The following is a 21,320-nucleotide window of genomic DNA, read 5'->3' as shown; positions in this document are numbered from 1 at the left end:
CCACGGGCCATGTGGAGCAGGGGACTCCCCGTCACCCTGAGGGGCGGGACTGTTCTCAGGGGGTGTCCCCTGGCCAGGCTGCCCCTCATCTGAGGAGGCGGGGTCCCCACCCTAAGGACTGCGACAGACACGGCGAGAAGACAGAAGTCTGTATTTCACAGGGTCGGGACGCGCTCCGTCGTGCAGAGCACCTCTGTCCCAGAAGGTCCCTAGAGCAGGTCGTAGAAGTAGTCCAGGCCCTGGCCCAGCTCCCAGATGGACAGTCCGACGCCCAGCTCTCTGGCCAGGTCCAGTCGCATCTGCACCGACTGCGGGCAGGGGGGGCGTCGGCCTCCGCCCCTCGTCCCCCACGCAGCCCCCGCCGGCCCACCCACTCGAAACACACTCGGAGGAGAGCCGGTCAGACCCTGCACTGACCCCTCTGCCCACCTCGGCCTCACAGAGAGGAGAGGTCACCGCGCGGAGGGTGGTGTCGGGCTGGGCCCACGTACCTTCAGAGTCGGGTAAAAGATGATGTGTCTCCCGCCGCGGCTTCTGCAAAGGACGGGGACACCCGCCTCCTGTCTCTGGTTCTCCCGGCCCTCCCACTTCTGCTTCCACCCAGGTCTCAGGTCCCCTTGGAAAAGCCCCTCCGTGGTTCCCACTTTTCAGGCCAGGGACCCCCTCTCACCCTAGAGCCTTGTCCGGACACTCACTTTTTGTACTCGAAGAAGTGCTCTGCGGCCTGGCTGTCCCACATGATCCGTGGCCGGTGCTCCTTCAGCGTCTGGATGTACCTGTGGAGGCCGGGCGTGGGCGTGGGCACGGCACCCTCCCCGGCCCGCCCAGTCCCCGAGCCCCCTGGACAGAGTGGAGGCGGCTCTGGCTGTCATGGGAGGGGGGAGGCCACCCAGAGGGAGGGAGGGAGAGGAGTGGGGCCCAGGCCTTCCTGGGAGTCAGTGAAGGCCTGAAGACCCACCAGAGGCTCATTCCACATGGCGGGGGTGGGGGCGCTCACCCCACTCTGTGCGCCCTGTACAATGAATCACTGTCAATCAGTGATGTCCCTGACTGCAGGCAGCCCCGCCCTCATCTTGGGATAGTCCTGTGGGGGGCACAGCACCCTTCCTAGGCACATCTGAAGGTAGGGGACCTCCCTCCTGACCCCACATAGCACTGCACACTCTTCTCAGACTCCTTGTCTCCATCACAGAGACGCAGACCCCAGGGAAGGGGCTGTGGCAGGCGTACAATGCCACATCAGCCAAGACTTGTCACCATGAATCCAGCCAGGGGGGACCTGTGGGGGCTGTCTGCACCCACAGCTTGTGTGAGCCACAGGCTCCGAGACCCCTTGTGGGGACAGCAGGTGGGGCCGGGTCAGGCCCAGCTGAGAGCAGAGAGGAGCCCTCCCTGCGCGTGGGGGCTCCCCACACTGGGCACCAGGACCCCCAGATCTGGAGGACAAACTCCCACCCCCGTGGAGGATGAAGAGGAGGGGCACCTGGGGGGGTCTAAGCCAAACAGGGGTGAGCCCTCCAGTCACCCACCCTCACCCCCCACGGGCGCCCAAAGCACATGAGAGGAGCCTGTGCCACCACCCAGACCACCGCCCTCCCCAGAGGCAGGGTGCCCCCGGCCTGTCTTCTCTGCCCGGTCCCCCTCAGTCCCCTCTGCAGGACCAGGGCGGGTGCAGACGACCCCCATCTGCCCTTGAGGCCTGAGAGCGACAGCCCTGCAGCGTCAGCACTGCCGGCCGGGCCCCAGGGAGGCTGCTGGGCTGGCAGCATCTGCCCGGGCCTGGAGAGGCTGGGGGTGCAGGGCCGGGCAGGGCGGGCTCCTGACACAGTCCAGCCACACCCTTGGGCCCAGGGACCCATGCTCCACCCACTGGCTACCCTGACTGGCTGAAGCCAAGTGCCTGCCAGCCTCCCTCCCTCAGTGAGGGGGCACAGGGGAGAGAAGTCGGGGGAGCTGAGCAGACTGCACAGACCCAGCGGGGACTGTGGCCCGGACGGGATACGGCCTTCTGTCCCCGGCCGGGGGCCAGCGGAACCCAGTGCCCTGAAGGCTGTGATGTGCTGTGAACAGGCACACACCCCTCCCCCAGCACATGCGTGTACCGGCGTGGTCAGACCCCCTTCACTGCAGCCCCTACAACAGTTGGGACCGGGGGTCATCTGGAGCCGCGTGGTACCTTGTCACCTGACCTGCATAAGCTGGGCTGGGGCTCCAACAACCTCACTGCATGAGCGACTGCTGGGCCACGTTCACTGAGCCCACGGTAACTCCTTACCCCTCAGGTGGCGTGGGAAATGAACTGTCCCCAAATTCCACTGGAGTCTGAGCCCTGGGACCCCAGGATATGACAAGTGACCAAGGTAAAACCAGGTCACATGGATGGGCTCTAATCCGACTGACTGGGAACCTTGCTAGAAGCACAGACAGACACGCACGTGGGGACCCGGGAGCACAGACACGGACACGCACGTGGGGACCCGGGGGCACAGACGGACACGCACGTGGGGACCCAGGGGCACAGACACGGACACGCACGTGGGGACCCGGGAGCACAGACACGGACACGCACGTGGGGACCCAGGGGCACAGACACGGACACGCACGTGGGGACCCGGGAGCACAGACACAGACACGCACGTGGGGACCCAGGGAGAGGAGTTGTCTGCACACCCAGGAGAGAGGCCGCAGGCAGAACCAGCCCTGCCCACACCCAGACCTCGAACCTCCAGCCTCCGGGACGGGGACGCAGACCCCTGGAACGAAGGTTTTGGCAAGGGACAGCGCGGCCGCCACCGTGTGGCAGGGAGCCCGGCTCACCTGGCCCCCACGACGGGCTCCCGGGCGTCCCTGGAGGCCGAGTAGTCCATGCCGTAGAAGTTGAGTCCCAGGAGGATCTTGCTGCGCCACTTGGACTTGGGGTCGAGGACCTGGACGCAGGCTCGCACCCAGGACAGCGGAGCGTTGGGACCAGGCCTGCGGGGGGGGCAGGAGTGGGCTTCAGGGGCAGGGAGAGGCCTTGGCTGTCCACAGTGGGGCTCCGGACTGGGGCAGGGGTCGGTGCATGTGGGGGGAGGCAGAGGCCTTGGGCTGCCCACAGTGGGGCTCCTGGACCGGGGCAGGGGTTGGTGCATGGGGGTGCATGGGGGGGGGAGGCAGGAGTGGGCTTCAGGGGCAGGCAGAGGCCTTGGGCTGTCCACAGTGGGCCTCCGGACTGGGGCAGGGGTCGGTGCATGTGTGTGTGGGGGGGAGGAAGCAGGCAGTGGACCTCTTGGGGCGTCTTCCTCCTGGGCACTCGTGTCCACACCTGCTTTACCTGGGCCCACTGCTGGGAGCACAGCCCAGGTCAAGGCCTGAGGCAGACAGAGGCAGCAGTGGGCAGTGGCGTGACACTGTCTCCTCAGCAACGTGGCAGGCTCAGTGCCAGTGGCCACCACTCCCAGAGGTGTGGCTGGACACCCCGGGATGGTACTTTCACGGGGCTGCCTGGTGCCATCGGCTGTGTGCCCCCAAATGAAAGGCTGCCCAATGCAGCCAGCTCTGGGCCGTGGGGGAAAACCAGGCACCCTGCACCCCGTCACCGAGAGCTGACTCCAGTGTGGAAAGCCAGGCCTGGCCTTTCTGAATGTCCAGTTGTCCAGTGTCCAGCCCCATGGGTGGTGAGCACTGTGAACCAGGCCAGCGCTCACAGGCCCCGGCACCCACACTCACTGCTGCACAGAGGGGTAGTCGTAGGTCATGAGACTGAATCCGTCCAGCACGGGACCCAGCTGCTCCAACTCCTTGTGTGTGAACATGCCCAGCTGGTCGGTCCTGCATGAGACAAGGACGGCCACTCAGCTGCCCCGCAGCTGACACCTGGCCAGCTGAGGACCGAGCAGCCGGCCGTGGGGGCTCCCAGCCCACACCCTGCTCCCCTCCACCACAAAAGGATCTCCAGTCACTCCCGGGACGCAACTCAGCACTCCGTTACAGCTTGGTCAGGGCCGCTCTCCAGGAGCAAGGGTGGGCCACCTCTCGGGCCTTTCCAGCCCCCAGGCCCCTAACCATCTGCCCTCAGCTTCGTCCCATAGGCTGAACACCTCCTTGCTCCATCACCCCGACCAGCGGCTATCCCTGGGCCTGGGCCCCACTGTGGAGCTGCCCTGACCTGCCAGGGATGCCACCTTGCCCGGTGGTGAGTGCCCGCTCCCCCAGAGAACCCCCTGCTGCCCCGGAGGCTGAGATGCTGCCGATCAGATGCTGAGCCCCAAGTGCTGCCCCGATCGGCCCTCTCTGGGCTGACTCCTTGGCAGTCACTAACCGAGCCGCACCTGGCCTCTGGACACTGCCTGCAGAGTAGCCCCGCAGCAACCCCGGTGGGGACCTAACTGGGGACAGGTGGAAGGCTGGCCCGCTTTCGGGGTGCCCCACCTGCTCTCCACACGCCCAGACACCCAGGCCCCCTGCCAGCTGGCTGCTCCGCTCAGCATGAACCTGCCTGCCTCACGGAATTCAGAGGGAACCATCCCACCTGGACGTCTCTCCTGTCTGCACGCACCACGCCCCCTGCCTGTTCCACATCCACAGGGGACCTGTGCCCACCGCCCACTTGGAGCCCTCCATGCTCTGGCTCTGGCTGTGCCCAGCCCCCAGGTGAGTGGGAACAGGGCTCTGTGCAGAGGGGCTCCCCAAAAGGAGCTCGCTGACCACGGGGGGGGACTGTGCAGAGGGGGCCCCCCAGAAGGACCTCGCTGACCATGGGGGGACTGTGCAGAGGGGCCCCCCAGAAGGACCTCGCTGACCATGGGGGGACTGTGCAGAGGGGTCCCCCAGAAGGACCTTGCTGACCATGGGGGGACTGCCTGCTGGAAACCACGAGACACCCAGGGGCGGCTGGCTGGCTGGAGACGGGGGAGGGACAAGATGGACAGCTGCCCGTGAGGACCAGACGCCTGGGTTGGCACCAGCAGCAGGGGCAGTGGTGGGGGCCGGGCTCCAGTCCGGGTCCCAGGAGCTGCAGCCTGGAGACACCCTGGGCCAGCCCGTGAGGACGGCGAGCTGTCAGACCAGTCCACCGTGCTGTGCGTTGGCGCCTCCAGCAGAGCGTGAAGCGGAGCCAACCCCCCCCCCCCACACACACACACAGAGGACAGCGGTGGCTCCACACGGACTGGGCAGCGACCTTGAGAGCAGGGCTCAGGGTCAGCACTGGAGAGCGACTCCAGACAGCCCCACAGACGAGACACCCCTGCCCCCTTGCTGGGCAGCCTGTGAGGTGGATGCCACTGTGAGAAAGGCTGGAGAGACTCCCACGGGGGCCAAGTGCCAACAGGGAGCGGGCTCCCAGGGCACTGCTAGCCAGGCCCCCCCCCAAACACACACCCACCAGCACGTACACCTGACTGCTGAGAGGGGCTGGCCCTGGGGACCCTGCCAGCAGCCCCAGCCACAATGGCCACAGTCCCCTCCTGCTGGCATCTCTGGGCCACCAGAGCGGGAGTTTCCTGCGGGCTCGGTGGCTGCAGGCTGAGGGGCTGGCTGACCCCTGCTCATACATCCACTTCTGGCCTGGGTACCAGGGGCTGGGCACGGGGGTTCCGGGGCAGAGGCTGCCAAGCCCAGAGATTGGTGCCTCCAGGGGTGTCCACCCCCCTACACCCTCGCACATCCACTGCAAGTCTGCCCTCTACACCCACCTGAAGCTGCAAGGCTCTGTGTGCAGGCGGACAGCCGTGCCAGGAAGGGCTCCAGCCCCAGACACAGCACAGGGCAGACCCCCAGCCCGAGGAACCAGGGGCCCCTGACACCCCCCAGAAACCAGGGGCCGGGGAGTGGGTGCCGCGTGTCTGTAGCCCAGCCCCCTGGTGCCTGGGGCGTCTGCTGCCCTGGCCTTCCCCAAGCAGTGGCTCTCGTCCCTGGAAGCCACAGGGGCCCCCGGGCCCGAGCATACATAGCACTGGTCCCAACGCTGCCGGCCCCATCACACATATGTGCCACATATGTGGACACGTGTGTGCGTGTGCGAGGAGGCACACATGGGGGCTCTGACTGGGCTGGCTCCTGGTGGAGCACCACCTGCCCAGCTCCGGGAGGGTGGCAGCTGCAGACACTGTCTGAAGTCAGGTCCACACCATGTCCAGCCCTGTGGCAGTCCCCCAACGGATGGGGGCCCTAGAAGAGCGGGAAGGAAAGGTGGGCAGGAGGCCACCAGGTCATGCAAAGGGCCCAAGGCCTCCGCCGTTGAGGGCACTGTGGGGTGTAAGGGTTGAGCCAGCCAGGCATGCCGTCCCCAGAGAATGGTGCCCATTTTAAGGGACACCTGTCTCAGCTGCCGGAGCGCCTCAGGTTCTGTGAGTGTCCACTAAGTGTTTTGTGTGAGTCTATCAACCTGCGGAGGTCCCCAGTGGACACTTTTGGACCAAGGAGCATGCCATCTGGTCTCCTTGGGGCAGGCCACTCCCACCGTGGCCCCTGCGGCTCCTCTCCACTGCTGCCCTGGTCCTCCACCTCAGGCCTGCCCGCGGCCCTCACGTCACGCCCTGGGCGGAGTGGACGCGGCAGCCAGACTGCCCGTGGCCCTCAGGTCACGCCCTGGGCGGAGTGGACGCGGCGGCCAGACTGCCCGGGCTCCTCCGTGTCCCTGTCCCTCAGGTTCCCAAAGAAAGGTCTTGAGAGGAGGGCAGCAGCAGGGCCACAGCCCGAGCGCCCGAGCCCCACGGGCGTCCACTCGGCCGCAGAGCTCCAGGGTCTCGCCTAAGAGCGAGGGAAAGTGCGTCTAAAAGACTCCGCCCCTCAAGCGGAGGGACTCACGACACGTCTTCCCGCGAGGCTGCAGGGACACGGCCTCCGCCCGCTGCCTTGGGTCCGGCCCCGGTTCCCACACCTGTTCTTGGAGCGGCTGCCGCATCTGCCCCGAAGGCCCCCAGCCCCGCGCGAGCGCAGCACTTACCCGGGGGCGACGGCCGGTGGGATGACCAGGATGGCCAGCAGCCGGGCCTGGTGCAGCGCCTCGGCCATGTGGGTGAGCATGTGGACGAGGCCGCTGTGGAGAAGCCCGAGGTCAGAGCGGGAGACTCGGCGGAGGCCGCGCGGGGCAGGCGCCCTTTCCTGCCGTTCCTGCCCTGAAGGCACAGGGCACCCCCAGCCCGTGGGCACCAGCCACTCAGCGGTCTGCACGCTGCCCGAGACGCCCTCCCACGCAGTCACGGTGGGGCCAGGGGAGTGGACAGAGCGCGCAGCTGTCTGGAGACCTGACCACGCAGGGCATGACACTATCTCCATCTACCTCCCCCCAAAGTGGGCCTCAAGCCCCCCCCCCCAGGCAGCAGTGGACAGGGGAAGGGCTGGGGGCAGGGCTCTGACATGGGGAAGCGGGACCCTGCCCCATGCCTGCCCTGACCTGGGTGGAGGGTCACCACTCCCCCTCGCCCCCCAACAGTGCGCCCTCCGCCTGCCTGGCAGAGAGGGGGTCGTTGTGGGGACTCTGCTTCTGAGGGGGCAGAGGCTGCCCTGCAGAATGACAGGGGACAGCACAGCTGAGAGGGGTGCCTGGGAGTCCCAGCCCAGCGCCCTCCTGGGACAGGCAGGCAGGAGGGACAGCAGTTCCAGGAGCAGCTGCAGCTGGCTGACAGACTCCGCTGCCCGCAGGGGCGCTGGGCAGGTACACCACCTCCCGCAAGCTCATCCGGGACATGCGGGCGGGACTCGGTGCCTCCCACCCCTCCTGCAGAGCTGACCCCCAAGTCCCTGACAGGCCCTGGGCAGTGGCTGCATCCGGGACACGTGGGCGGGACTTGGTGCCTCCCACCCCTCCTGCGGAACTGACCCCCAAGTCCCTGACAGGCCCTGGGCAGTGGCTGCATCCGGGACACGTGGGCGGGACTCGGTGCCTCCCACCACTCCTGCAGAGCTGACCCCCAAGTCCCTGACAGGCCCTGGGCAGTGGCTGCATCCGGGACACGTGGGCGGGACTTGGTGCCTCCCACCCCTCCTGCGGAACTGACCCCCAAGTCCCTGACAGGCCCTGGGCAGTGGCTGCATCTGGGACACGTGGGCGGGACTTGGTGCCTCCCACCCCTCCTGCGGAACTGACCCCCAAGTCCCTGACAGGCCCTGGGCAGTGGCTGCATCCGGGACATGTGGGCGGGACTCGGTCCCTCCCACCCCTCCTGCAGAGCTGACCCCCAAGTCCCTGACAGGCCCTGGGCAGTGGCTGCTGCAGGGGACTCTGGCCTGAGCCTCACGGGAAGGGTGAGCACAGAGCCTGTGCGGCTCTTTTCCTAGAGAACCCCAGGCCGTCCACTTAGAGGGCCCTGGCTGCACACGCTGGCCTCTCCTCGTGCCCTGGAAGGGCACGCTGTGCTCAGCACCTCCTGCTGGTATGCAAGCCCGCTGGCCGCTGCCTGGGCATCCTCCTGGAGAGGCTGCTCCTGCTCCCTTCACCACGCAGGGCAAGGTCAGGGCTGTTGAAGCCACGGCGTGGGATGAAGGCTTCCTCCCAAGCAGCCCGTCCTGGGCCTCTCCAGCCTCCACCCGGACAGGGGCTGGGGGTGGGCAGACCGCTCGGCCCACTCACACGTGCTTCTGACTCAGGAGCTGGCTCCAAACCTCCACCACGTAGCCGTCAAAATGCTGGCTCTGAAAGGACCAGAGACAGGACAGGGCAACCCCGTGACCAGGAGGGAAGGGTGCCGGGCAGACACGGGGCCAGCTGCCCACGCCCACCCAGGAAGGACCGAGACAGGACAGGGCGACCCCGTGGCCAGGAGGGAAGGGTGCCGGGCAGACCCGGGGCCAGCTGCCTGCACCCACCCAGGAAGGACCGGAGACAGGACAGGGCGACTCCGTGGCCAGGAGGGAAGGGTGCCGGGCAGACCCGGGGCCAGCTACCTGCACCCACCCAGAAAGGACCGGAGACAGGACAGGGCAACCCCGTGACCAGGAGGGAAGGGTGCCCGCGCCCACACAGGAAGGACCAGAGACAGGACAGGGCGACTCCGTGACCAGGAGGGAAGGGTGCCGGGCAGACACGGGGCCAGCTGCCTGCACCCACCCAGGAAGGACCAGAGACAGGACAGGGAGACCCCGTGGCCAGGAGGGAAGGGTGCCCGCGCCCACCCAGGAAGGACCGAGACAGGACAGGGCAACCCCGTGGCCAGGAGGGAAGGGTGCCGGGCAGACCCAGGGCCAGCTGCCCACGCCCACCCAGGAAGGACCGAGACAGGACAGGGCAACCCCGTGACCAGGAGGGAAGGGTGCCCGCACCCACCCAGGAAGGACCGAGACAGGACAGGGCGACTCCGTGACCAGGAGGGAAGGGTGCCGGGCAGACACGGGGCCAGCTGCCTACGCCCACCCAGGAAGGACCAGAGACAGGACAGGGAGACCCCGTGGCCAGGAGGGAAGGGTGCCGGGCAGACCCGGGGCCAGCTGCCCGCGCCCACCCAGAAAGGACCGAGACAGGACAGGGCAACCCCGTGACCAGGAGGGAAGGGTGCCGGGCAGACCCGGGGCCAGCTGCCCGCGCCCACCCAGAAAGGACCGAGACAGGACAGGGCAACCCCGTGACCAGGAGGGAAGGGTGCCGGGCAGACCCGGGGCCAGCTGCCCGCGCCCACCCAGGAAGGACCGAGACAGGACAGGGCAACCCCGTGGCCAGGAGGGAAGGGTGCCGGGCAGACCCGGGGCCAGCTGCCCGCGCCCACCCAGGAAGGTCCCGGCCCGAGGGTCACGCTGCAGGCACAGGTGTGTCTCTCTGAAGGGGGCAGCGGGGGTCACCACAGAGGCCAAAAACAGAGCAGCCACAGCTTCTGTATGTGCTGTCCATGCATGTGCCTCCCCAACCCCTGGGGACCCGAGGGGCACCCTCCACCCCCGAAGCCCAGCACTGGACAGCTGGGTGTCGCCCGAGGGAGGGCCCCTTGCCTGTGGTCAAGAGGCAGCTCAGGGAAGCCCGCGTCGCTCCGTGGAGGGCCAGGCCTCACCTTGGCCACCTGGACAATGGTCTTGCTGAGCTCTTCTATCTCGTCTTCGCTGTCCGAGACGCTGCGGAAGTCCTCCCGGGTCCAGTCCTCAAACAGGAGCCGGGGCACTGGGGGGACAGGCGGCGTCACCTCCCACCCTCGGCTCCATCCCCTGGTGGCCACAGGCCCCTAGAGCAGAGTGACCGCACGGCCGGGCACCGAGCACGGTCATCCCAGCAGCTCTCGGCCTGGCGAGGGAGGGCCCCCGGGGTCGGGGAAGGACACAGCTGTGGGCCCTGCACGTCTCCCACGTGGTCCCAGCGGGCCCTGCACGTCCTCCCACGTGGTCCCAGCGGGCCCTGCACGTCCTCCCACGTGGTCCCAGCGGGCCCTGCACGTCTCCCACGTGGTCCCAGCGGGCCCTGCACGTCCTCCCACGTGGTCCCAGCGGGCCCTGCACGTCTCCCACGTGGTCCCAGCGGGCCCTGCACGTCCTCCCACGTGGTCCCAGCGGGCCCAACCCTGCTCTCCCGGCTCCTCACTGCCTGGCTCCTGCTGGACCCTCTGCACCCGGACCTGACCCTCAGCTCCCCATCCACGCACCCCCCTCTCGGCCCTCCCGGGGCTCCTCCTGCTCCCAGGCGGCCCCCACTGCACTGGGACTGTCCCCCCCTGGCCGGCCGAGAGCTCCAGGATGGGCGGGGCAGGGCTGCCGTCACTCTCGGGCTTGGCCCGCAGGCCCTCAGTAAACGCTTCCTGGGTGAAGAAGAAACTGGCGAGGCTGGGGCTAGCCTCGGTGGGCGCAAAGGCCGCAGGATCCTGGCTGGACTGGGGGCCCCGGGTGCTGGGCTGGGGCTGGCCTTGTTTCTGAGCAGTCGGGGAGTGACCAATGTGCAGAGCAGCACAGCCTGGATTTCCCAGCACAGGTGAAGACCCTGGGGCCCATTCACCCACTCGTGGGGGTGGGGGGCGGGGATCACACCAACCAGGGCCTCCATCTCTTGGTGTGTGTCCTAAGGGCCAGCTGCCCTGACCACCCAGGCGCCCTGGACTCACCTATACGGAGGCCCTTGGCCTGCTTCCTGACTGCACGCATCCACCCTGTGGGGTGTGAGGAGGACAGTCAGGGCGGGCACCCACCCTCACCCACAGGGAGGAGGAAAATGCTCAGCCCACAGCAGGAGAGCAGCGGGGAGGCAGGTGGGGAGGCTGCAGGGCCCTCCTCCTAGGACCCCATCCCCCCCGCCCTGCAGACGGCCGGGGCCAGGGCAGTTCAGACCCCGGGGCCGTTTCCTGGAGCTCAGCGGCATCCCGAGGGCCAGACCCCGTCCCCCCCGCCCTGCAGACGGCCGGGGCCAGGGCAGCTCAGACCCCGGGGCCGTTTCCTGGAGCTCAGCGGCATCCCGAGGGCCAGACCCCGTCCCCCCCCCCCCCCCCCCCCCCCCCCCGCCCTGCAGACGGCCTGGGCCAGGGCAGCTCAGACCCTGGGACTGTTTCCTGGAGCTCAGCGGCATCCCGAGGGCCAGGCTCTGCCACACAGACACTCGGACACCCACATTCTCACGCAGAGGTTGTCAGGTTCTTAAACACACTTCACTCACATGCTAAGACACACGCTCGCTCTCTCTCACACCCAGACACACAGAGGCACTGGCGTTCTCACTCCCGCACACCCTCTGGGGACAAGCAGGGGGCAGCAAGGGGAGAACCTTGGTCCACGTCATGGAGGCCCGTGACCTCGTACATCTCGCGGCCGCGCCTCTTCAGCTGCAGCCACACCGGCGAGATCTGCGTAAACTTGCCCCCAAAGACCTTGGCGATGTCGTAGCCATGGCTGTTCCACTGGCAGAGGATGGAGGACAGAGGTCAGAGGGCTCAGGAGCTGTCCTGGGCTGTGCCCAGTGGAGAAGCTCCCAGAGGACCCCTGTGCCGATTCCCACTGAGCCCCCACAGCGGCGGTGGCCGGGAAAGGTGGGAATGCAAACCCCAGGTGCCGCCCTGCCTTCGGCAGTCCCTGTCCACACCAGGGTCTGGCTTACTGGAGTGACGTAGCCCAAGACGTCCCCAGCAAAGTGCCTTTCCCGGGCCTTCGCTGAGCAGTAGCTGCGGTGCTCCAGAACCACGTCCTCGGCTGTGGGGTCCGTCACCACCAGACCCCGATCCTGGACAGGCTTCTCTGAAAACTGAGTCTGGAATGAAAGGAAGGAGTGGTCAGTGTCTGCCGTCCTGGGGCAGAAAACAGGCCCCTGGGGGCAGAGCAGTCCTCCCCCTTCAGCTGGGGACTGTGCTGGGGTCATCACAGTGCCACTGACCAGGAGACGGCAGGGAAAGGCCCTCCCAGGGAGCTGACCGTTCCTGAAGACACGCCCTGCCTCCCTGGGAGTGCGGCCTCGCTCACGGACCTCACAGGGGACAGGTGCAGCCCTGGGCCCGAGCGCCAGCAGCTCTCCCTTTGAAGACACCTGGGCAGCACGAAGCCAAGCCCTTAGCCTCCTGGCTCCCAGGCCGCCTGGCAGGAGGCCCCCGTGGGCAGGAAGAAGGCAGAACGGGTCAGCCCTCTGGCCAGTGCCCAGACCCCCTACCTTCTCCAGCAGTGTCTTGGAGGGCAGGAAGAAGGCAGGACGGGTCAGCCCTCTGGCCAGTGCCCAGACCCCCTACCTTCTCCAGCAGTGTCTTGGAGGGCAGGAAGAAGGCAGGACGGGTCAGCCCTCTGGCCAGTGCCCAGACCGCCTACCTTCTCCAGCAGTGTCTTGGAGGCAGCCTTTTTGGCATCTGACTTTGACAGGGTGGTGTGGACAGAGCCGCAGGTCAGGGCGAGCCAGAGCACACGGAGGAGCGCCCTCATGGCGGGCAGGTCACAGCGGGGGTCCCACCGCGGGGCCCAGGAGGCTGCAGAGAGAGCAGAGCACGTGGGGACCACCAGAGGAGCCAGGCACACGCTCGGCTGACCTGGAGCTTTGTCATGACAGGGCCTGGGTCCTCACAGCACGGGGCTGGACGGTGGTCCCCAGACACAGCCATGCCCTGGCCCTGGCTCAGCCCCAGTGGCCACAGTCCAGCTTCCAGCACAGCCAGGCCTTTGGGTCCTCTCACAGACAGCCAGAGAGGTCTCCCCTGAGCCTGTGGCCACTGCCTCCCACGATGGCCACTGCCTCAGGGCCACGACGGCCACTGCCTCAGGGCCACGACGACCACTGCCTCAGGGCCACGATGACCACTGCCAGCCGTCCAGGAGAATGCTGGCCCTTCCTCTCTCATCAAACCCAAAGGAGTCCCTGCCGGAGGGCTTCACTACGAGTAGCAGAGTCATGGGAACTGAGGAGGCCACGAGCATCTGCTCCTGTCAACTCAGCGTAGTGAGGCTTTTCCAACTACGTCAGCAACTGCGGAGATTACGGGTGAAAATGCCGGTCGAGCTTACTACACAAGAGCGAGAGCGTGAAACTCTCATTCAGGAAACAAAAAAACAAGCAAGACAGGTTGCGAAGCCCCAGCGAGCAGCACTTCCCCTGAGCCGTCTCTGGGGGGTCAAGCTGGAGAAACCTTTCTGAGTGACAGTCTGCCCGTAAACACTACACACACCCCACTGGGCATCCTTTCTTCCACACTCTCCTTTGGGAGGCTTCCCCACCCCCGTGGGGAGCACGGGAGGATGTCTGTGGCAGAGAGTAAGCAGCCTGCACTTCCTCCCACTAGGACAGGGACAGGGACAGGCACTCGGAGGCACTGGGCAGCGCACGTGTCAGGAAACGCACCCATACAGCCTGGTCCGGCTTTGTTTACAAGCCCCGTGTTCACCCACAGACGACAGCCCGGAAATGGGGGTGCTGAACGACACACGGGCTGGCTGTCCGACCTGCGGGGCGAGCGGTCCTTGGTGGCTCTGCCTGCGTGTCTGTCTTCCCACTCGGGGCTTGTCCTGCAGTGCACGTTTACACACCTCCTCCAGCTTCCACCTCCCCTCCCCGTTTCTCGCTCGGGGGAGCTGAGCCGCACACAGCCCAGCCTGGCTGTCCTCCTCGATAGGGCTCTAAGTTAGGCAGCAGGTTGGCCCAGGCGGCCCTGGCGTGTGCTCCCTCCAGTCCAGCCCCGGGGCCCGGTCCCCTGAACAGTGGGTGGACATGTGCATTCCTGGCCAGGCAGGGTGCATGTAACCCTGTCAGGAGCAGGCAGAGCCAGGCCCGCCAGCCCTCTGAAACTCGCCTCTCGACCTGCTTCCCGTCTCGAAGCCACACGGGCTGCCCCAGCCCGGGCTGTCACTTCCTTGGTGCAGACCGGGGGGCCCCAGGCTGCCCTGGGCAGTTTCCATGCTGTGGCACCTGCTCTCCCCACAGCACACCCGCACGGGGCTGCAGGACAGGGTCCCAGGCTGCCCTGGGCAGTTTCCATGCTGTGGCACCTGCTCTCCCCACAGCACACCCGCACGGGGCTGCAGAACAGGGTCCCAGGCTGCCCTGGGCAGTTTCCATGCTGTGGCACCTGCTCTCCCCACCGCACACCCGCACGGGGCTGCAGGACAGGGTCCCAGGCTGCCCTGGGCAGTTTCCATGCTGTGGCACCTGATCTCCCCACGGCACACCCGCACGGGGCTGCACGACAGGGTCCCAGGCTGCCCTGGGCAGTTTCCATGCTGTGGCACCTGCTCTCCCCACCGCACACCCGCACGGGGCTGCAGGACAGGGTCCCAGGCTGCCCTGGGCAGTTTCCATGCTGTGGCACCTGCTCTCCCCACAGCACACCCGCACGGGGCTGCAGGACAGGGTCCCAGGCTGCCCTGGGCAGTTTCCATGCTGTGGCACCTGCTCTCCCCACCGCACACCCGCACGGGGCTGCAGAACAGGGTCCCAGGCTGCCCTGGGCAGTTTCCATGCTATGGCACCTGCTCTCCCCACAGCACACCCGCACGGGGCTGCAGAACAGGGTCCCAGGCTGCCCTGGGCAGTTTCCATGCTGTGGCACCTGCTCTCCCTACCGCACACCCGCACGGGGCTGCAGGACAGGGTCCCAGGCTGCCCTGGGCAATTTCCATGCTGTGGCACCTGCTCTCCCCACCGCACACCCGCACGGGGCTGCAGGACAGGGTCCCAGGCTGCCCTGGGCAGTTTCCATGCTGTGGCACCTGCTCTCCCCACCGCACACCCGCACGGGGCTGCAGAACAGAGTCCCAGGCTGCCCTGGGCAGTTTCCATGCTGTGGCACCTGCTCTCCCCACCGCACACCCGCACGGGGCTGCAGGACAGGGTCCCAGGCTGCCCTGGGCAGTTTCCATGCTGTGGCACCTGCTCTCCCCACCGCACACCCGCACGGGGCTGCAGGACAGGGTCCCAGGCTGCCCTGGGCAGTTTCCATGCTGTGGCACCTGCTCTCCCCACAGCACACCCGCACGGGGCTGCAGAACAGGGTCCCAGGCTGCCCTGGGCAGTTTCCATGCTGTGGCACCTGCTCTCCCCACAGCACACCCGCACGGGGCTGCAGGACAGGGTCCCAGGCTGCCCTGGGCAGTTTCCATGCTGTGGCACCTGCTCTCCCCACAGCACACCCGCACGGGGCTGCAGAACAGGGTCCCAGGCTGCCCTGGGCAGTTTCCATGCTGTGGCACCTGCTCTCCCCACAGCACACCCGCACGGGGCTACAGGACAGGGTCCCAGGCTGCCCTGGGCAGTTTCCATGCTGTGGCACCTGCTCTCCCCACAGCACACCCGCACGGGGCTGCACGACAGGGTCCCAGGCTGCCCTGGGCAGTTTCCATGCTGTGGCACCTGCTCTCCCCACAGCACACCCGCACGGGGCTGCAGAACAGGGTCCCAGAGCAAGCAGCCCAGGAGTCCCCTCCGCAGGAGGCACAAAAGGCCTGGTCCCAGGGTTTCCAAGGACAGAAGGGACACGCAGCTGCGGGCAAGGGCAGCACTCACCCTAACAGCCGTGTGGGGGAGGGATAGGCAGACCCATGCCCTGATCATCACTCTGTTCTCCTCCCCACGAGCCCCTCTTCTCAGGGACACTTCCGGGCATCAGCATCAAGGACTGCAACCTCTGCGGTCCTGTCCTCACCCCACCCCGGGGGCCCAGCCTACCATCTAGCCGCCACAAGCCTCAGCCCCAGCCCACAGTCCACAGCCCACAGCCACGAGACTGGACTCCTTGGGCACAGCCCCAGGTCTGGGAAGGGCCCGGAGGGAGGGGAACTCTGGCCACTGCAGGGCCAGGCTGCCCAGAATCACCCATTGCTTCCCTAGTCAGACCAAGACTGCAGCTGCCAAGCTCTGAGGAGCCTGGCCACTGTGAGGCCAGAGACACCGGAACAGAGTGCTTCCACGTGCTACAGAGCTGAGGGCCGTGCACACAGGTGGGACCCACCAGCAGGAGTGGCCACTCTGCCCAGCACGGTGTCTTTGAGCCCAGGCCTCTCACATCCCCGCCATGACAAGCATCTCCTCAGCTCCAGGTGGGGATCCGGGTTGCTGAGGGTCGGAAGGAATGTGAAATAAACTAGGTGCTCCCACAGCAGTAAAAAGGGTGGGGGGCTCAACAGTGCCCTTCCCACCCTCCAGTCATGGCCTGCTGCCCCACCTGCTATCCTGCACACAGGTGGACAGGGACCCCTCTGCCTGACCCTTGACCTCTGACTTCACACAACAGGGAAGGAAGAAATAAGAAAGGGTGGATGTGGGCTGATTCGGAGGAAGACAGGTGCAGCTGGCTTCTGTCTCGAGGAGGGTTACTGAGAGGAGAACCAGATCAAGCTGGAGGCCTGGGCGGGTGGCACTGCAGATGGCCTGTGCCCGGGAGCTACTGGGCCGATGGGGCAGTGGCTCCAGGAAGAAGCACTGGGAGTGCTGGGCTGCTCCCTGACCAGCAGGGAACTTTCCAGACCAACCGTCTGGCACTTGGGTGGTGGGGACCTGGTGGTGTGTGCGCTGCCTGGTGTGTGGGGTGCTCCTGCGGTGCAAGACCCTGTCTGGGCGTTTCCCATAGTCCCCCCCCTGTGCACTGGGGAAGATATCCACTAGTCATCTCTGCCCAAGGCACATGCTCCTTCCAGAGCCAACTGCTAGGCTCACACACTCTGTTCTTGTGTCAGACAGGTTTCGTCCCTGCCCACTGATGACCCCCTTTGTGTGGAAGAGGCCTGGACGGATGAGGAGGCGAGCAGAGGGCGCGAGGCCACTGCGCTACACTAACGACAGGGCGATGGAGACAGGAGAGCCACAGAGATCCGGTCCTGCCACCAGCCCCTGTCCCCTGACCTCTCCGGGCTCAGCTCGGGTGACCTGGGAAGCGAGGGGGCAGCGAGTCATCCTCGGGGGTGCACCAAGTCTCGCCGCTCAAGGCTGGGGGTGGGGTGCCGAGCGAGGTGGGGGTCCATCCAGCCCGGCGCACCCCAACCAGCATGGGGCCACCGGCACCCTGTGGGGACAGGGCGGCCACCCACTCTCCCGGCCTCACCGCCTGCTCACAGCCACCTGCCACCCTAAGCCGTGCGCGCGGCTCCCACTCAGGATCTTCCCGCACGCTCGTCCACGCTCACTGCCCCACGCCCACGTCCTCCCCGCACACACAGCGCCTCTCGTCCGCACTCGCTCTCCTTCCGCTCTCCCTGGCACCGCCCGCGCGCCCGTGTCGCAGAGGAGAACTGAGCCGCACAGGGCCCGCGGACACTCCCCCGGCCGGCCGCTCACCTTCATGTCCCGGAGGCCGGCCGGACCACCCTCGCGCACGCCCGGAAGACGCTCGCCAGCGCTGCAGGAAGTCCCGCCCCCCAAGACGCCCGCCCGCGCCTCGTCGCCGTGCCCACGCTAGTTCCGCGCCGCCGGCGCCACGCACGGCACGTTAGGGCGGGGCCTAGGGCGGGGCCGAAGGGAGAAGCCGGAATCGGGCGGGGCCTGGCGGCAGTGCCGGGGGCGGGTCTAAGGGGAGGAGCCCCGGAGTGGGGCGGGGCCTGCCTCTACGAGCCGGGGGGCGGGGCCCATGGGCGGGGCAGAGGAGAATCCAGGGGCTCGTGGGAGCGATCCTCGGGTCTCGGGCTCCCCAGGGAGTCCGACAGCCTTGCCACGCGGGTTCGGGGTTCTGGGGGGGGTGTCTTGGTCCCCTCGTAGGCATCACGGCGTGTCCGGGAGGCGGCCCCCTTGCCTCCCCAGCGCAGGCGCTGTTTGGAAGCCTGGGCGGCTGGCGTAAGGTCAGCGCTGCAGCCACGTGTGACCACCAGAGAGCGCCCGAGGCTTCAGGTTTTCAGCCCCGCGTGGGCGTATGGCCGAGGGGGACCGCGGAGGACCTACCTCTCTGGCTTCCCACGTTCTTTTCTCTTTTGAATTCAGAAATCGCCTCTCCAGGCTTTCCTCCAAACTCCCTCTGGTGGCCGCCTCCCCCCCCCCCCAGCCTAGCCCTCTTCCGCCATCCCCCACATCTCCCTGGGTGAGTCTCATCCATGGGCTAGTGATGTCCACACTGGAGCAGGGACACGAAAACCCCATGCACCCGAGACCCGGCGCTGTCTCGTGCTCGCCTCCAGGGATAGTGGCACCACCTTGCAGATGCAAATGCAACCCCTCCATCTCAGCCAGCTCCCAGCAAGAGAAGTCAGGGGTCTCGGGGATGGTCTGAACGCCTAGGTGGCCAGCAGTTTTAATCACCTGATACAAGCAGGAAGATCCCCGCACCTGTCCTTAGCCGTTCCCAGCAGTTTCCTGCAGAAAACCGCACAGCTGGTCCCCACCCTGTCCCTGCCCCACCCACACCAGGACGCCCTGTTCGCTGTTTCCCCATTTCTGCTGCTCTTTGAACTGAACTTTGTTCTCATTCTGTTGACCCTGCATTTTCTTATTTTTCTTCCCCATGTTTCCCGCCAGTCTTCCCAGAGGGTGGTTGGGGCTGGTGGGTGTGCTGGTGCATGTCGTGTACCAACTGTCAAGTGTCCCTGGGCAGCTAGCTCAGTGTGCCTGGCACCCAGCTCAGCACTGACGCCTGACCTTTTGGGTAGTGAACACAAGTCAGGCAAGAGCTATAGAGGGGGCCCGGATAAGCTATGCCAGATGCCCTGACCATGGTGCGAGCCTAGTGATACCAAGGAGATCCCGGCAAGATCACGGGTCTCTCACTGAGAAAGGCATTTAGTCACCTTAGGATCCCATAGACTTCAGGAGTCTTTGGAGCTGAAGAAGTGTAAAATCCACTCAAGGTTCCCTGGGAGCTGGCACTGCGGATCTCAAGAGCAGGTGGGAAGCAAGGGCGGGGAGCCCAGCACCGGTCCCCTTCTGCAGAGCCCCCACTGGGCAGAATTCAGGGGTCTTGACAAAGCTGTCAGCCTCCCTGCTGCCACCGTGGTGCGAAGGGACCCCGGAGTGAAAGCTGGCTTAAGTGGGTACACATCTTTCAGCCACGGGAAGATTGAGAAGGAGGCATAGGAAGGTTGAAGAGGATCAGAACCAGAGCGTTAGCATTGACGTATAATTACACGAAACCTGAACACCACGGTATTGCATGTTTCTGGAACATGTAAGACAACGTAGGGTTCACCACACTTAAAGAAAATGTAACCTACTGATGAGGTGAGTTCTTCAAGCACCAAGGGGCTGTGGTCGAGCCACACATGCTAAAGTACTTAAGAAGGAAACAAAAGATACCTAATGTATAAATTCAGTTTGAAATGTTGAAAATGCTTAATGGACTGAGTTTGTAGATGGGACCAAATATTATGCAGAGGCCCCTGAAAAATGACTTTAAAATCTGCCAAGCTTGGAAAGGGAATAACAATCTTTATAAAATTAAACTTACCAGGTTAAAAAATTAGGTTTGGGGTCCTGGCCGGTGAGCTCAGCGGGTTGAAAGAGCGTTGTCCCGAAACAGCAAGGTTGCAGGTTCGATCCCTGGGCAGGACACTCACAAGGAAGCAACTTAAAATAAACAACGACGCACGACTGAGTGGAACAACAAATGCTTCCTTTGCCTCTCTCCTCTCTTTTCCTTCCTCTCTCTGTCTCTCTAAAGATCAACAAAGGTTAAGCCCCAGCTCGAGAGCTCGGGTGACTGGAGTGTTGTCCCAGAACATGGAGGTTGCTGGTTCCATTCCCCAGTCAGGGCACATACAGGAGCAGCTCGATGTTCCTGTCCCCCCCCCCCCCCTCTAAAAAAAAAATCAGGTTTGGAATTTATCGCATCCATAAATCCTAATTATTTAAATTCAACTTAAGTCTGCATGTAAGCCCTTTATCCAGGCCCTCTGGCTTGAAGCGCAGCTCCTCTGTCAGGGCTTTTGTGGGGTGCCCTAGCAGAGGTCCAGGCTCTGAGCTTCGAGCCCTGTCTGGCCTGTCCTTAGGCTGTCCGTCTCCTGGCCCTGCCTGTCTGCAGCGGGCACAAGAGGACAGACAAGAGCGGGGACAGGCTCCATGGAGTCAGAGAGAGAGAGAGTGGCAGACCCCTCCTGCTGCCAGCTGAGCCCTCCATGGTCCGGCACGCCTGTAGGGCTGGAGCGCCCCACTTCAGTGCCCCTGGCCACCCCAGGCTTCCCAGCCTGAGGCTGCCTCTCCGGAGTGGCCTCCACGGGATCCCTGAGACGCTACGTACAGGGGGCCCATCACGTGGCTGACCTTGCGAGAGCATGCCACACCTTGCGGCTGTGGGGGCTTCGGAGTGCTGGATTTATGTCTTCTGCCAGCTGGCCAGTGCTCCTGGCATGGGGGGAGGGGGGAGTTGCTGGCTTCTGGCCTCACAGGCAGCCCTGGGCCTCTCCTCATGTGCCGAGTCAGCACAACACAATGCCCTTCCCAGAAGGGGCGACTCTGATTTGTCCCCTTTTAACAGGGAGGCCCCGGCCAGGGGGTGGGCTGTGGGAAGTGGGACGTAGTTGCCCTAAGGGCAGGGTCCAGGCCGCAATCACTGACCATGTCCTATCACCCCTGGACCCTGAAACATTCCAGTTTTGAGGCCGGAAACCCAGAAGGAGCAACGCACACATCAGGATTTCCTGCTGTTGGTGTCCCCCCCCCCCCCCCCCCGCCTCGGCCACACCCGTGGATAGAGACATCCTCCCTGGGTGCTGGGATAAGCAAAGTCCAGAGAGAGAGAGAGGAGAGGAGGCAGGCACGTTCACACGCAGCGGAAGCTTCCGGATGGAGCTCCACAGCCAGCACAGCACGTTTTCTGTCTATGTCCTGCGCCCCCGCCCCCCACCGGTCCATCTGGCCTTGGCCAGGGAGGGCTGTGACTCAGGCATCGTGTGCTGTCCCCACGTGTAGGTGTGTGATCAGCAGCTGGGCAGGCGCTGGGCCCCAGGGTGGACGTCTGCAGCGGGTGGGTGGCCCTGCAGAGAGGGCTTTGTGCTTCGTGGCATTGGGCGCTGGCTTTATGCGTCTCATTATGCCACCACCAACCTTAAAATAAAAC

The 21,320-nt window shown here is 65.6% G+C and overlaps 1 protein-coding gene across 6 annotated transcripts; it reads right to left on the bottom strand.

Annotated features, from left to right (window-relative positions):
- Window positions 1-132: 132 nt before the first annotated feature.
- Window positions 133-19,826, bottom strand: CHID1 (chitinase domain containing 1). 6 transcript variants are annotated; one of them, XM_066252407.1, is made up of 13 exons: window positions 19,713-19,826; window positions 12,676-12,830; window positions 11,981-12,130; window positions 11,651-11,783; window positions 10,998-11,042; window positions 9,963-10,069; window positions 8,555-8,616; window positions 6,929-7,021; window positions 3,709-3,810; window positions 2,818-2,973; window positions 696-776; window positions 492-534; window positions 133-308 (listed from the first exon to the last, which is right to left on the bottom strand). In XM_066252407.1, exons 2-13 carry the CDS (start codon window positions 12,784-12,786, stop codon window positions 210-212), a joined length of 1,182 nt encoding a protein of 393 aa, XP_066108504.1. In that variant the 5' UTR covers window positions 12,787-12,830; window positions 19,713-19,826; the 3' UTR covers window positions 133-209. The 6 variants fall into 6 exon arrangements, with proteins under 6 accessions (XP_066108504.1, XP_066108503.1, XP_066108507.1 ...); XM_066252406.1 differs by lacking the exon at window positions 19,713-19,826 and adding an exon at window positions 18,572-18,619; XM_066252410.1 differs by lacking the exon at window positions 19,713-19,826 and adding an exon at window positions 17,621-17,747 and having other exon boundaries at window positions 492-531; window positions 692-776.
- Window positions 19,827-21,320: the final 1,494 nt, after the last annotated feature.

Source organism: Saccopteryx bilineata, chromosome 1 (genome assembly GCF_036850765.1).
Source record: "Saccopteryx bilineata isolate mSacBil1 chromosome 1, mSacBil1_pri_phased_curated, whole genome shotgun sequence".
NCBI classification, from domain to species: domain Eukaryota; kingdom Metazoa; phylum Chordata; class Mammalia; order Chiroptera; family Emballonuridae; genus Saccopteryx; species Saccopteryx bilineata.
This window is presented reverse-complemented; position numbering and strand designations above follow the sequence as displayed.

What these genes read in the sequence shown, in the direction of transcription:
- CHID1 (XM_066252407.1), bottom strand. Translation starts at nt 12,786, where the DNA reads ATGAGGGCGCTCCTCCGTGTGCTCTGGCTCGCCCTGACCTGCGGCTCT. An exon ending in CCAAGACACTGCTGGAGAAG is followed by an intron (nt 12,131 to 12,675) that starts GTAGGCGGTCTG and finishes CTTTCATTCCAG; the next exon opens with ACTCAGTTTTCAGAGAAGCC. An exon ending in GAGCCCGTCGTGGGGGCCAG is followed by an intron (nt 777 to 2,817) that starts GTGAGCCGGGCT and finishes CGGCCTCCACAG; the next exon opens with GTACATCCAGACGCTGAAGG.